This window comes from Pungitius pungitius, chromosome 12, assembly GCF_949316345.1.
Source record: "Pungitius pungitius chromosome 12, fPunPun2.1, whole genome shotgun sequence".
Taxonomy (NCBI): domain Eukaryota; kingdom Metazoa; phylum Chordata; class Actinopteri; order Perciformes; family Gasterosteidae; genus Pungitius; species Pungitius pungitius.
Window position 1 is genome coordinate 1,792,210 of NC_084911.1, and position 14,631 is coordinate 1,806,840.

At 46.9% G+C, this 14,631-nt stretch overlaps 1 protein-coding gene across 1 annotated transcript in view; it reads left to right on the plus strand.

The window, feature by feature from the left end:
• grin2aa (glutamate receptor, ionotropic, N-methyl D-aspartate 2A, a) overlaps nucleotides 1–14,631 on the plus strand; it is an 87,762-nt gene that overhangs the window by 44,918 nt on the left and 28,213 nt on the right. Inside the window, exons 3-4 of the mRNA XM_062566193.1 lie at nucleotides 13,462–13,628; nucleotides 14,470–14,549. Of these exons, the coding sequence (XP_062422177.1) occupies nucleotides 13,462–13,628; nucleotides 14,470–14,549 (247 nt within the window). The remainder of the gene's footprint in view (nucleotides 1–13,461; nucleotides 13,629–14,469; nucleotides 14,550–14,631) is intronic.

Below are 14,631 nucleotides of genomic sequence, written 5' to 3' on the forward strand. Positions count from 1 at the left end.
TTTGTGACTTTTTATTACATATTTCATGCTTATATTTTGTATTTCTTCCTTGACATTTCTTGACATGAAATATTTTTTTTATTTTCAAAGCATCTTTTGAAGGACATTCTTTTAACTAATATTCTTTAACTGTCAAAATATTTTTCAACCTAATACTTTTTCACTTTTGTTGCTTGACATTTTTTCAAAATTTCTGTTATTTTCAAAACAGTTTGCGACTTTTTTCTAGAAAACCATTTTCTTGACTTGATGTTTTTTTGATGAAACCAATAATAAACCAATAAAAGTTGTACAGCTGACAGTTTATTTGGATGCAAACAAATATTATAAAGCAGGGGAGATAACGCAGTAATCTTCTTAAAAAAAAAACTGTATGTGATAAACCACGACTGAAATCTGCATTTTGAATTTGTGGTGGTACAGAACAATGCGTTATTGTGCCATTAAAGGCTTCATTGTTACTTCATTTGGTTTCACTGTTATTAAAAGGTTCAAGGCACGTTTGCCTGGACCGATTACAGAGAAAAACAAAGGGAGGAAGGAGCGATGTGGGGGGGGGGGGGGGGGTTGCTGGAGAGAGATGTGTTCATTTTCAGTGGTAAAAAGACCCCCTTACCCCCACCTGCCCCCCCGAGTGTTGAAAACCACAAACAGAGCAATGCAAAGCTGCTTAATAGCACAACAATGAGGGCGAGTTGGCTGATGGAGTGAAAGGACGGACGGGCGGGGGGGGGGGGGACATGAAGGAGTCAAAGTGGCTGCTGTGCAGAGACAAAGCGATGAATCCACCGATCCCTCTTTACTCTTTACCCCAAAACACCCCGTGGCTGAATTAATGTACAGGACAGCTGCAAGGCTTCCGGAAAACTCTCACACGACACCCACAGATGCTGGATGCGGTTCCCACGGCAACAGAGTTTAAACAAGAACATTTTTTTCAGTGTCGGTAACAGAAGGTCAAACATTTACGGGATGAAACCTACAGATAAATGGTTCCGGATGGAAGCTTTGCACCATTATATGGGATCTTTACACCGTCCAATATAGGGTTCTGAGTGGAACGTTTCCCCTTTAATAAAGGTTCTACCAGATACTAAAAAAGGTCCCTCCTCAAAGCACAAGCCAAAGAACCCTTTGTGGTTGCAGTTAGCACCTTTATTTATTTGTGCTTTCAGTAAAACTGTAAAGGGCATATAAGATAAATCATTCCTGTGTGTCTTTTTCCTTCTATACTTAATAGAAAAATAAGATCCATGACTGCCTCAGCGATCCTGGACTTTTTTACGGGCGGTCTACTTGTGTGTGTGTGTGTGTGTGTGTGTGTGTGTGTTTGCCGCTGGTTGTACCAGTGGGGATGTTCTACAGTCATCAGTCTATCTCTTATCGATTCTTGGCAGGCAGCTCTGGGCATCGGCAACTCTTCTGTCACGCTCTCCCGTCTCGCTTTCTCCTCCTCCCTCGGCCACTGTGTTCTGGGCATCAGTTGGTTTTTTTCGTCGGGGTCCGTGTGGTGCTTCAGAAATTGGACCCAGTTGCTGCCTCAGCACTTCTCTGGCCAGCAGCTGCTACTAAAAAGAAATGAGGGAGTGACAGAAAATGATTAACTGCGGAGCAGAGAGAGAGAGAGGGAGAGAGAGTGATGGAAGAGACCTTTTGCGGCCATGTGAGTTATGTCAGGTGTCTTCCAGAAGCCAAGGTAGAAGTATCATTATGTTTACAACACGGAAGACGCTCATGTGGAGAAGGTCAAGGTGGTGCAGCCTATCAAGCGTGAGAACCTGGACATGGACGGCTGAGGAGAGAAGGGAGGGAAGCGATTGGGGGAGGGAGGGAGGGAGGGAGGGAGATTGAGCAGCAAAGGTAGAGGGAGGGTGCAGCTTAGTAAAAGCTGCTCTCATCTTTTGAATGGAGGGTGCGATGGAAGGTGATACGCTAATAGGATAAAGGACGGACAGATAAGGAGATCAGCTCTCAGTCGGCCATCAGGTCCTCACGCAGGGCGCGTCAGATAAAACCTCTGCTTCATTCAGAGTCCCTTTCAGGGGGGGGGGGGGGGGGGTCTGGTGCTCTGCCATGCTAAACAGAGTACCTAGAGAAGCGATGGAGTATGACCAGGTTGCAATATTCTGAAGGAAAAAAATGTGGTTAAAAGGACTTCATTTCGTCATTGGCTTGTTATGCACTAACGTGTGAGGCATCAATGGCTGAAACCCCCACAGGTCCGCCTCGCAGCTCAAAAATACAAATTGGAACAATCTGATGGTGTAATAGTAAAATAATGAGTAGAACAGCGTTACTTTCATCGGGTGCCACGTGAACAATGCAGCACACACTTGAAAGGTTTCATGCAGATGAGAAACCTGCGCGTCAGTATCAGAGGCTGATAAAATGAGTAGTCAACACAAGACAACGTCCACAAGACAAAGCGCTGACTGGAAGGATGTGGGTCTTCACTGGTTGCTTTGTCTTCTAAAGGAATGCTCTGCAATCTGGACCCTACACACCTCCTTCTAGGCTTGTGTATCTTCTTTATTTGTTTACAAAATAACCCTAAAAACCTTGGCTATAGATTAGGGCTGTCAATAGAAAAATAAAATAAAAAGCAAATTAATCGCACATTTTAAGCGATTAATCTTGTTCGTCTTTTAATCGCATAGATTTAAGCGTTAATGTTGACAGCCCTACTGTAGATACATTCTTGTGAACGAAATGCCTTTGTATCAAACACTTGAGTGCACTCGTTTCCTCGCGGTCTGCATGACCTCCGGACACTTTTATTTATTCAGAAGAGATTCACTGTGCACACATCACTGTCTTCACATTCATTCTGCTCTCTTCTCAAGCAGTAACAAACATTTCTCACCTGGGAGCTCAGCATTTGACAGTTATACTACTGAATATTATATCTGACATTTGGTAACTGCTGGTAGTTTGCATGGCCAAATCCTCTTTTCCCAGATTTCGTTCCCTTTTGCAATAATACGGCAAAGTAAGTGTTTCTCTAGACGTGGACAAGTAGAAAGATGAAAAGACGCCGTTGCGATGGTTCTTAAACAACATAAAAGCAGTGCAGGGTGGCTGACATCAGCAGACGGCTTGGTGAAGAGATGGATAAATAGGACGGATTAATCACTCACCGGCTGACAGGTGCAGCCTGCAGAACAAAAAGGAAGTGAAAACAAACCCGGGGAAGAAAAATTGGAGCAAAGACAAAGCGGGACGACAAAAAAAAAAGGAAAAGAGGAGAGTTTAAAAAAAACAAAAAGCAGTATGATGAAAGAAACTATTCATCGTTGAAAGTGAGAGAAAAAAGGGGAAGGTAGTGGCCGAGATCGAGTGAGCGTGGGGGGGGGGGGATGCTCGTATTCCAGTTTTCATTGTGTCTACAACTGAATCTGCACCACACAAGCAAGGAGGCTGTGACGGGACAAAGACAGGGCTGCGGGAGGCGAATGGATGCAGACAAAGGGAGGATGAGAGGGACGTCTGCTGTCAGGTGCCACTGACCCGGGACACAGCCGTCCAGTGTCCTTTCCAGAGGTGAGGACGCCTCCTCGGAAATCAGAGATGAAAAACTGAGAAGGCGGAGGAGAGGGGTGCGGCGTTTCCAAAGGACACTGCGGGGGCCACAGTCGGTGACAACACCGATGATGCGGTCTCTTCTCACGCCGACGAACCTAATGAGACACGTTGTGAACAACAAGCCACTCAGCCGCCGTTGATTAAAGCAGAAAGCTTTGCACCAAACCGCGACGGAGGCCGCGTTCTGCAGCTTACATCTCCGTCGTGGTCACTGGGTGCGTGTGGTGAAGCATGTGAAGCTCCACCAAAACACGCGGAAAACTTACAGTAAGTCTCTATTTTTAGGACCGGTGAGAACATAGTCATCTCTCAAAACCCCCCAGTTTTACTCGTGTCTGCTGAGGTGTCATTAGGACTTTTATGGACTGCAAATGAGCCAGAGACAGGTGTGAGGTCCTTAAAATCCTGCAGCCAGACTCTCTTGGAGTAATGAATGACCTCCTTGTACAAACAAATGCTTGATCAAGGTCCTGTTGGATATCCCGTTAGCATAGTTGATCGTGCAGTTTTAATTGAATGCCCTGAGCACTGGGTGAGCAGCTCTGACTGAGAACCCAGCTGGATCAGACTCCTGTTGGTCCTGATAGGGAGTCCATCCCCTTCACCGCGGGGTTCCACAGGGCTCCTTCGAGCTCTGCGATGGAGTGACGGCTTCAAACTAAGAGAGATGTTAGGAATCACAAAACAAACATGTTGCACTGTGGCAGGTGACCATGTCCTGTGAACAGTGCGTTATCAGAACGCAGGTAATGCTGAGACATGCGGTTGCATGTGTGGCGTGTTCAGCCTCCAGACATTGAGAGGAGGGTTAGACACTGTGCACACAAACCCACACAAATACAGGAATGTGTGTGCAGCAAAGCTAAAATAAAAACAATAGACTTTAGTTTTATAATTGGCTGTAATGTGCCCCATGTAATGTGTGAGTGTCAAGTCTGCTTTTTTATTCCATTGAAAACAACCTAATTTTTTCCCACACAAATGTGTACATATTCACATGCACAGACAAGTTGATCCATTTACAACGTTGCTGTGCTACATTCTTAAATTGCACTGTTATACGTTATTAAGTATTTTTTAACACTAACCAGGATGTGTTTTCCAACCTTAACCAAGTAGTTTTGTTCTGTAGACCTAACGATTTGTTTCACAAAATGAACCGCATGGCATTCAGCACGTTGTGTAGGATTAAATCCAGGACGTGTGATGTACATACAGTGCTATTAATGTGCTCAGGCGTCTTGTAGTCATAAAATAAATGTACCCCAGACCTTTGAAAAAACGTCAGTGGGCTGCAGTTGGCCAGCAGCCAGTTTAACTTCTAACCAGTGAGAAGTGACTTTCTAAATATGCATCTATACATTGACTTTTATGGGATATCATGCACTCAGATACGAATGGTGTGTGCAACGATGGAATGAAGGACAACTATGCTTCATTTTAATGAACACTATTATTCAAACAAGCAGCGCGAGGCAGGGATGAACGGGGAGAAATGAAAGTGAAGGGAAAAAAGGGGCGAAGGGATGACAGAGAAATATCCCCCCCCCCCCCCCTTTGGCTCATCCTGCTGCACATTTTTGAGCCGTAATGTCTTTCATTTGCAAACTAGGGCAACTGTTTCTCCCACCAGCGCACCACACGTGTCTCCTTATTTCCCTCCACGCGCATCTCGGTCTCCGATCTCTCGTTCTGCCCCCCCCCCCCTCCCCCCCTCCAGTGCACATGCATCTAGGAAAACAGAAAGATGCACGAACATGCAAACACACGCATGCATATATGCATGTGTTTGCATTAGTGGCCGCTGGTGATTATTTTTTTTTGGGTGGGGCCAGTTTCAGTGAACATCCCGGCGTGATTTAATGCAAAACAGGATATCAAACACGCATTATTACTGCAATATTTTTAATATTTTTAACATTTATTCCAGAATATGATAACTACCATAACTATTATGAATATCACATATTAATATCATAATAAATATAGGATATAGGATAAATATTACGATATGAATATATTTCAGACCCAACCGTTGCCGAGGTTGGGTCTGGTCTTGCTCGCCGTTGTCATGACGCTAAATGGGCGCATCGTGAGACTCGCCCCGACGAGAGCGCAGCGCAGGGCGGCGAAGAGCTAGCCCCAAATCTCAATGTATTGTAGGGCGCTGAAAGTATAATGACACTCGTTAACTTCATCAGTGATTGGCTAACTGCTCCTTAGACCCTCCTCCTTTGGGACCCTGCCCGAAACAGCTGAGACATGTAAACAAGCGCAGAGGAGGACGTGCAGGAAAAGCACACATTTTGCACAGATCTTAATTTACAAATATCAACAGGTATATAATCCATGTTTCAAAAACACAAATATTGACTATTTGTGAAATATTTTTATTATAAATACATTCATTGCCTTCAATGGACCAGCCGCCACAGGTTTGCATGTTCGTTAATAATCCAGCGGCCCGCAGAGGGTGTGATGAAAAAACAAAATCTCCCCGAGCCAATCACAGACTTATCACTTCACCGGCTCGGCCAATCACGCGTTGATCTCATCACCGACGTCAACAAAATGCAACGGACGCAACGGAGGTAAACGAAGGAGAGTAGAGAGAGAGGAGACAACGTTTGAGGATCACAGAGGAGAGGGATGACAAAGAGGGGTCTGCAGGACTAAAATAGACCGAGTCAAGTGAGGGAACCATCGGGCACTACCGGAAGTGTGTGTGTGTGTGTCCATTTACCTTAAAAGAGGATTTGAAACTTGAGCTACAAAGTGGGTCACGATGTGTCTCCGCTTCCTCTGACTTTCAGCGCGCGCGACACACACACACACACACACACACACATGAGGAACACCTTTCCGCGAGTGACACAGAATCCTCGTAATTGACCCACATTCCCAAAATCTTGGTGTGCGCCGCTGGAGTCGCGCACTGGAGAAGGTCCGCGCGCGCCCGTGACCCGGTTGAGTCGCTCCGCAGATGCTTCTCCGCGCTCACGATTCGAGTCACAACGTATTACCGTCCCTCCGCCCCCATACGAGGGGCCTCGGGGAGGGGGGGGGGGGGTGGCGACCCCGATCCTCCGAGATGTTTGTCAGCTTCCAACCGGCGTCATGAGGTGACTCATTCCTTCGCCCCCCCCACCGCCCTCACACTGATTTCATTTTCATTACGTTCACTGTAATTAAGTGGTGTTTTTTTGTGGTTGTCGTTTTCTTTTATACCTTCATTCATCCGGAGGAGAACACAATGAGAACAAAAGGTCAGTTGTCCTGACGCGCTGATCGATTTAAACACTTTGCATCACCTCCCGTCTGTCAGGTGGCTCCACGAATACGTTGCCAAGGCGACCGCGAGTGTGAGCAGCCTCCTGGACATCTCCTCGTTTTCAAGCTTGAACTGTGGCTAATTTGGTATTTGTGGTCAATCAGAGATTCGTGGATTAAAAGCTGCAACATAAAAACCAAGTGAATATTGCAACTGCTAAGAAACAGGAACAACGAGGGAGGACCAAACAACCCGATCTTTTACCTCCACTCCAACTCGCGTTCACACGTTCATTGTTACTGTTCTAGTTCATCTTATATTGCCATCTCGTCCGATGTTTTCCTTCCCTTGCTCTTTCCCCTCCTCCCATCTCTCCTTTCCCCTTGTTGTATTCAATCGTCTCCTTCAATCTCTTTCACTCTTCATCACACTTTTGCCCAGAAATGTAAATGACCCATTTGTGGTAACAAAAGGTACACCAGGGACTTCCCCTCTGTTTCCGTATGTATGTGTGTGACTGATGGACTGCTCCCAGGGGGGCTGTCCGTTAGGTGGCAGCCAATGAAAACGCTTTGAGATGACGATGGGGTTTGGGGCAAAGCACTTATATTGTATTATATTGCACTTTGCTAAAGCACAGTAAAGTCAGAGAGTGCACGTGGACGTGGAGCTAACAAAATGCATGCACCAACACGCTCATCCTTAAGATAAGATGTTTCCACGATTCCTTTCCTTGTTCTCTTTTTCTGCTTCCTCGGTCCTCCCTCACTTCTTCATGCTCCCTCCTTCAGTCCCCTTTTACCCACTTGCCCCCTGACATTGCTCCTGGCTGTTTTAGTTTCCTGTCCCTGGTCCCTGTATTTTGGCGATGACCGTGAGCGCTGACTAATGCATGTCTGAGCTAGCGGCACACGACGCAGGTATTGATCCACCTGTAGTCGTTTGTCAGGTCCGCAGCGAGGGGTAAAACGTCCTCCCTTCCAGGCTACAGATCCAGCGGATGTAATGAGCGCGAGAGGCGGTTACTTTGGTATTTCATGAAGTGCATGAACGTGGATTGAGATTTGGTCGAATCAGTGTGTAGAGCTACATAAGAAGATCAATGCCAATGTCTATCTAAGGCTACAGTCAGTTAGCTTAGCTCAGCTTAGCTTAGCATACGGACCGGACATCCTCCCTTGTTTGGACCTCACTTTGGTTTTCGGAAAGTTTCCTCCTCTTCACAGTCTTTATGCCTAATTATTTCTGGCCATAGCATCATCTTAAATGGTCACAGAAGGTTTTAATATCAAGCAAATTTGAGTGGCTTCCAAAATACCAAACTCTTCATTGAACAGAAAGCTGTTGGAGTGTTTTTAATTGCAGATTGAGGACAACAGCCGAAGGTTTGTTCAACTGAAAAAAGCTCATTTTGCAAGAACTGTTTTCCATCACTTCATTTATTTATTTGTATCTCCCTCTCCTCATTTGCCCTCACGTAAGCCAGCTGAGAGATCAAACCCGCTCCCTGGTGCTCCAGCTCCAATGTTGTTCCTGAAAAGTTGAAATTAACATGAAAGCGACTTTGCAGCAGTTCCCGTCCCTCCCTGGCGTTGCCCCCGCTTGTTCCTCTGCTGCTCGACTTCGACTCCCCGAATGTAATTCTAGGGCTTTTGTTCCTGAGTGAATTTGGCCTTTGAGGCCTTTGATTTTCTTGTTATTTCAGGGGCAGCGGGTGTTCTTCCATTCTTTGTGTGCTCCGGTTTATATTGTGTTGTTTTGTGTCTTTGGAATGAACTCTGCGGGATGCAGACCACCCCCCCCCCCCCCCCCCCCCCTGACACACACAAAGAAATCCATTTCACTGTGAATTTAGTGGACAAATATCCCATGAATTCATTCGAAGGTGGAGAGTTAAAGCACCCCCTTCCTCGGCTAATAAAGCTGCTCCTCAGACGAGGTTCACCATTTAAACATTCCCATTCTCTGAAACCCTTTCAGGGGGCGGCTGCACGCAGCGTGCTTCCACACAGGATTACTACATTCAAGAATACATGTTTCAACAAGTAATCCTGACAAAGGGGGCTCTTGTTGGAATGCTATCTGTCGAACAAAGCTTCACTGCGCGGAGGATCCTGCTGCGACTCCCAATCCAAAGACCCATTTTACTGTGATTAGCACCTCTGCTCAATCACAGCATTTGACTCACTCAAAAGCCGACCAAATTGTGAGGTGGGCAAGATGGAGGGAAAAGCCACCGAGGAAGTAGGAAAAGTCGTTTAATTGGCATGAAAGGAAAGGAAAGAAAGAGGATATAAAGAGGAAATGGAGCTGCAGGATGGAAGCACGGTGGCTAGACAGCTAAAAGGAAGACAATAATAATCATGTGCATTGTTGGCAATATTGAATTTTAGAACATTTTTCATAATGATGTCTCCACTATTACCCTAATAATGAGACATTCTTTGCCCAATGCACAATATGTCCAAGTGGTACCAACGATTAATAACGATATTTGTAATTTCCTGCCTTCCTGATCTCCATTTGTGTCAAACTGGGGCCGATGCATTTGTTTGTTTGCTCTCTATTAATATAACTCTGGGTAAATGGTGTCGTTAGACTTTCAATCCCGCCACCGCCGCCGCCGCCATCAGAGGTAGGGTTAGGTCCCCCGAGGAGTGAAGCGGGATATCGGCCTTATTATAAGAGATGGGGGGGGGAGTGGGCGGGAGAGGACGAGACGGATAGAGGGAGGCGAGGAATGGCAGCGCCCCCGGACAGAGAGACAGAAAGACGCAGAGAGGAAGATATTGGACTTATTAGAGGAGAGGGGGAGACACACAGAGAGAGGGATGATGTTATTTTGTCAGTGTTTTCCTGTGGGGGCTCGATTGCTTGTTAAAAAGTCCTGACAGAGAACCACAGACACACACACACACACACACACACACACACAAACACACACACACAGGCTGAAATTGCTCCTTTGTGATGAACTTTGAATAGGTCTCTGTCTCTCCTGTGTGCGTATTATCCACTGAAATGATACCCATTCACGGCAGAAAATAAGCTTCTGGCGTCAAACAGAGCTGTGTGTGTGTGTGTGTGTGTGTGTTTTAGGTGTAGCTTTTGATGTTGTTGAAGGCGCTTTAATTACTATAAAAAACAAACAAACACAGATTTTTCTCCTCACACACACACACACACACACACACACACACACACACACACACACACACACACATATACACAGTAATCTCGTAAAGTCTGAATTAACTTCATAAAGGAAGCATCTAAAGCAGTAAACTGGCATAACGTGGAAGTAAAAAACCTGATTAAAGCAATGCTGTTAGAGCAATGAGCTTCTGTGTGGATATGAAGAGACAGAAGGAAAAGGATGAGGATGCTTGCTTTTTATTCTAGACAACTATATATATATTGTATATACATACAATGTTCTCCTTTTGTAACAAGGCTGCACAGAAAACAGAGTGGAACTTTAAAGAAAAAGTTATTCAAAACTAAAACCAAACAAGTTAAGAAGCTTAAAAGCATCTTAACTTCTCATCCGTGGTTCCTTTTTTAAAATAATTTTATAACATGAAACTGGTAGTTCAATCTAGAGCTGGAAGCATAGGTATAGCTGTATTTTCGCTTTGTATATATATATATATATATATATAATTCAGCACCATGGACAGAGGCACCAATACCTATCTATGGGATATTATACCAGTGTGTGCGATTTTACACCAGATTAGCCAACAATAAACCAGGCAGCTTCGCTCTTTGTCTTTGTTATCAAGTAAATAAGTGAAGTAAATAAAATAAAAGTATTGCGTCCTACATTCTCTGTATGCATCGCTGCAGCTGTTTGCTTGCAGAACGCAGCATGGACAGACCTCAGTGGTGAAGGCCGTGTGGTCACTGGATTGTCCTCCAGGTTGTTGATGGAATGGTGTGTGTGTGTGTGTGTGTGTCTTTATTCTTGGCGTTCCAGTTTGTTTCCTCAGACGTTTTGAGCTCTTTTGTTTCGCCGCAGTTATTTTTATGCCTGTCCGTTTATATTTAGGACTTTTTCGTGGACGCCGCACACACACAGCGCAGTGGGAGATGGCGTGCGCCTCGCAACCCGCAACCCACAATTCACGCTCGTCGGCTTGATGTTTTGCACGTGTGCGCGCGTGTCATCAGACCAGACGGGACACCGCGCTATCAGCGGATATGAGGACTGCTATTTATAACACAACTTGGAGGTTTGGGAGACTGTGAACGCGATAGACGCGGCGCGGGAGGAAGAGCCGCGCGCGTGCGTGCGCGTGCGTGCGCGCGCGTTGCCCGCCAGCTAAAGGTGTGAGTGGGAAGAGACATGAGAGTGATGTCACGGATTGGGAGCCGCCCCCTCCCCCCCCCCCCCCACCCCCCCTTGTCTCTGGGGGACCGTCCCTCGCTGTCACTCAGCGTCTTGGGCTTCCTTGCTGTGCTCGTTTTGCTGACTCTCTCCATCGTGGCCTTCTTCTCGGTGTTGTTATCACGTCGCTTCGCGTCACGTCTCTCTGCGTCGCCCTCCAAGGGAACAAAGGCAACGGGCAACAAACGGAACATGTGCCACGAGGAATCGGAAATGGAAACAGGAGCAGGCGTAGCATCGGTGTGTAGTTTAGTGGGTCCATTGTCTGTGTGCTGACGGTACCGGCGGGGAGGTTTGGATTTATTCAGCTCTTTGTCGCCATTCCCCCCCCCCCCCCTCTCCCCTGAGTCTGCTTCACTCCAGCGTTGAATGGAGGTGCTTTTGGTCCCACAATGGGAGTCATGCGCCACCAAGCTGAGCTGAGACGTGAGCTCACGCCTCCTCATTTAGAAGCAGATCGAAGTTCTCCGTCGTGTGGGGTGGGGTTTGGCTTCGCTCAGACGCGCACACGCGCACACGCACACGAGCAGAGACACGAACCACCGACAGAATGCGATTGAGTTTATTTATTCACAACCTGAATTAGCTTTTGCTGAATTAATGTTGTCTTCATTTTGTTTTCGGAGTCAACACACTATGCTTCTCGATATTTGAAGAATCAAATCCTTTCTTATTGGTTGACAGAATACCTCAAAGTCAAATAAACCGAGCAAAATTGACCAAGGGCACTTTGTCTAGTGATTTGTCCACATGTGGAAGGTTGAGATGTTGGTAATGAAAAACATTCCTATAAACCATTTGTATTTTTGTAAGTTCCATATACTCTCGCCACCCTTTTCTATTCTATATCTTCTTCTAGAGGGCCTACGCGGAATCATCCGCCGCAGTGATGAAGACAGGAAGTGACACGTCATGACCTCCCTGCTGTCCCACCACGCTCGAGCATTGCTTCAGTTCCTACCCCATTAGAACGCACACACACACACACACACACGTGCCCCGCGAAGAGTCAGCCTCACACGCAGATACGATGCCACGAAAGAGCATTTCCACGGTCCTGATGAAGGGGGGAGGAGGAGCGGCGCAGCCATCACACTCCGAGGAGAAGCTCGCTCACGCGGATCGGCCACGAAATGACGTTTCACTAAAACTGATACGCAGCTCCTTTCCCGTTCCCCGTAATGTCCCCTCGTCTTCAATAATAGATGATTCGATATTATCATAACTCAATGCGGATACTCAAGGCTCAGTGCTTGTTTTTAAATGGCACACATGCTTTTTGTTGAATCACCTGTAATCTGATTGAGGACAATGAGGATGATGCTGGATGGCGCTACGCTACGCTCCTAGCATTACAGTCGCTGCTTTGTCACACAAACGGACCTTTTTTTTCCAGTGCGGTCACGCGGTGGACGGAGGCTGCAGGCGCAGTGATACGTGCGCCGGTGTGTGTGTCAGTGCACGAGGGCCCATTTGTCCAAACAGCAGGTGTGATCTTACACGGTGGATTCTCTTCATTTGGTCTCTCGTCTCTCGCTCCAACCGTTCGTTCTGTGCTTCTCGGACATCTTTCTTTTTTCTCTCTGGCTGTCAGGATGCGGTCTGACACACACACACACACACACACACACACACACACACACACGCTGACCTGCAAGCCCATCATAATTGGAGTACCAGAGTCAAGTGGTGCAGAGATAAGCCGCATTTCGTGCCACAAACAGGCAAAGAGGAGCTCGTCCCGCGGCGCTCCTTCTCCTCCCCGCGTCCATCACTCATTTGCTGGGACTCATTTCACCTCGTTTAATAGCCTGCGGCGTAATAACTCCTCCAATATAAATTAATAGTACATTTGTCCACCTGCACCAGTGCTCGTGTCTCAGCCCGTGTCCCTGGTTTTTTTTGGGGGATGAATTAAGTGGCGAATGATTGAGGCCGAGTTTTAACGGAGCGACGCGAGAGCCTCAGAGTGAACCAGGTCCGCAGAACCCGTACCGAGCGCCGATCCAATCATTTGAGCGAAATGCCCTCATCCCCTCGACCACGAGAAGCGTCTCAAACTGCGTGTTGTGCGGACGGCCGGGATTCGGAATGCCGCGCTGTCGATGGGCATTTCTGAGATTTGCGGTTAGATTTTTTTACAATAGAATGAATTCCTTCAACTAAATGTCCTCCCCCCCACCCCCCACCTCCTCCTGCCCCGGCTTTCTCTCCCCAGGACGTGAAGTCGACGTTCTTCCAGTTCGGTGCCTCCATCCAGCAGGAGGCCCTGCTCATGCTGAACATCATGGAGGAGTACGACTGGCACATCTTCTCCATCGTCGTGTCCAAGTTCCCCGGCTACCAGGAGTTCATCAACATCCTGAAAACCACCGTGGACAACAGGTAGGATCGTTAGATTAGATTCGTGCACCTGATCCGAGTCGTGTCCGCAGCCAACGAGAAGATGCAGCAGCACCAGCCTCCGCCAGATGTTGCAACTCTGGATGAAGGGCACAAACTGCATTGTAATATGCTCACGATGGCGCTGCTTTTCTGTCCACGCTTAGCAAGTAACTGCGGTAGTTTGGGGTGAATCCATGAGGGAGATGTGGAGATATTTAACATGGGTCTGTGCACCAGATTTCAAAGCGTTTCAAGGCAGCTCATCCAAAAAAATACCAAGATACCAAAGACATACTCTTGACTTGATGTTGCAGTATCGTTTAAAAAAGCTATTAACGAATCCGGCAAGAAAAAAGACATCAAGTTACCACTTCAGGAGGATTTTAAGTTAAAGAATATATGAGGTACATCCACGTCAAACGTCTTTACACGTCACACACGTCAAGTCCCCACCACGCTGTGGTCCTCCCTCTGTACCTCGGGTACCTTCTACAAACCCACTCCTCCAATTGCGTGTGCGATGGAGCGCGTTATCAGAAGACGGGCGCCTCGTCCTCGACCCCGTGCGGGCTCAAAGGCCCACGTCTGATAAGGACGTCCCTTCAGAACGCATTCAGTCCAACACACCGTGTTTTTCATCAGCATTCTCAACACGGACGATTGCAGGCGGGTTTTACACGGACGCCGCAGCTCTCGCAGGGGGGGGGGGGAAACTGTTAATGATCCGTGGTGAGATGTAGGCTGAACCCGTGATGTATTAAAAGTCAGCTGAGGGAGGGGGGGGGGGGTCTCTTTCATTAGCAGTTCCTCCATGTGTTAACTGTGAACACACATGGGACAGGCTCATGAGCACGTCACTCAGACAGGTGTCGCAGTCAGAAAGCTCCTCCAAATATCTCACAATTCAGTCAGAGGTTACAAGTAAATAAGTGAATTTGATCAACATCCACTCGGTACGATCAAATGAGACAGTGTTACAAATCTGTAGTAAAGGAAAGAGATT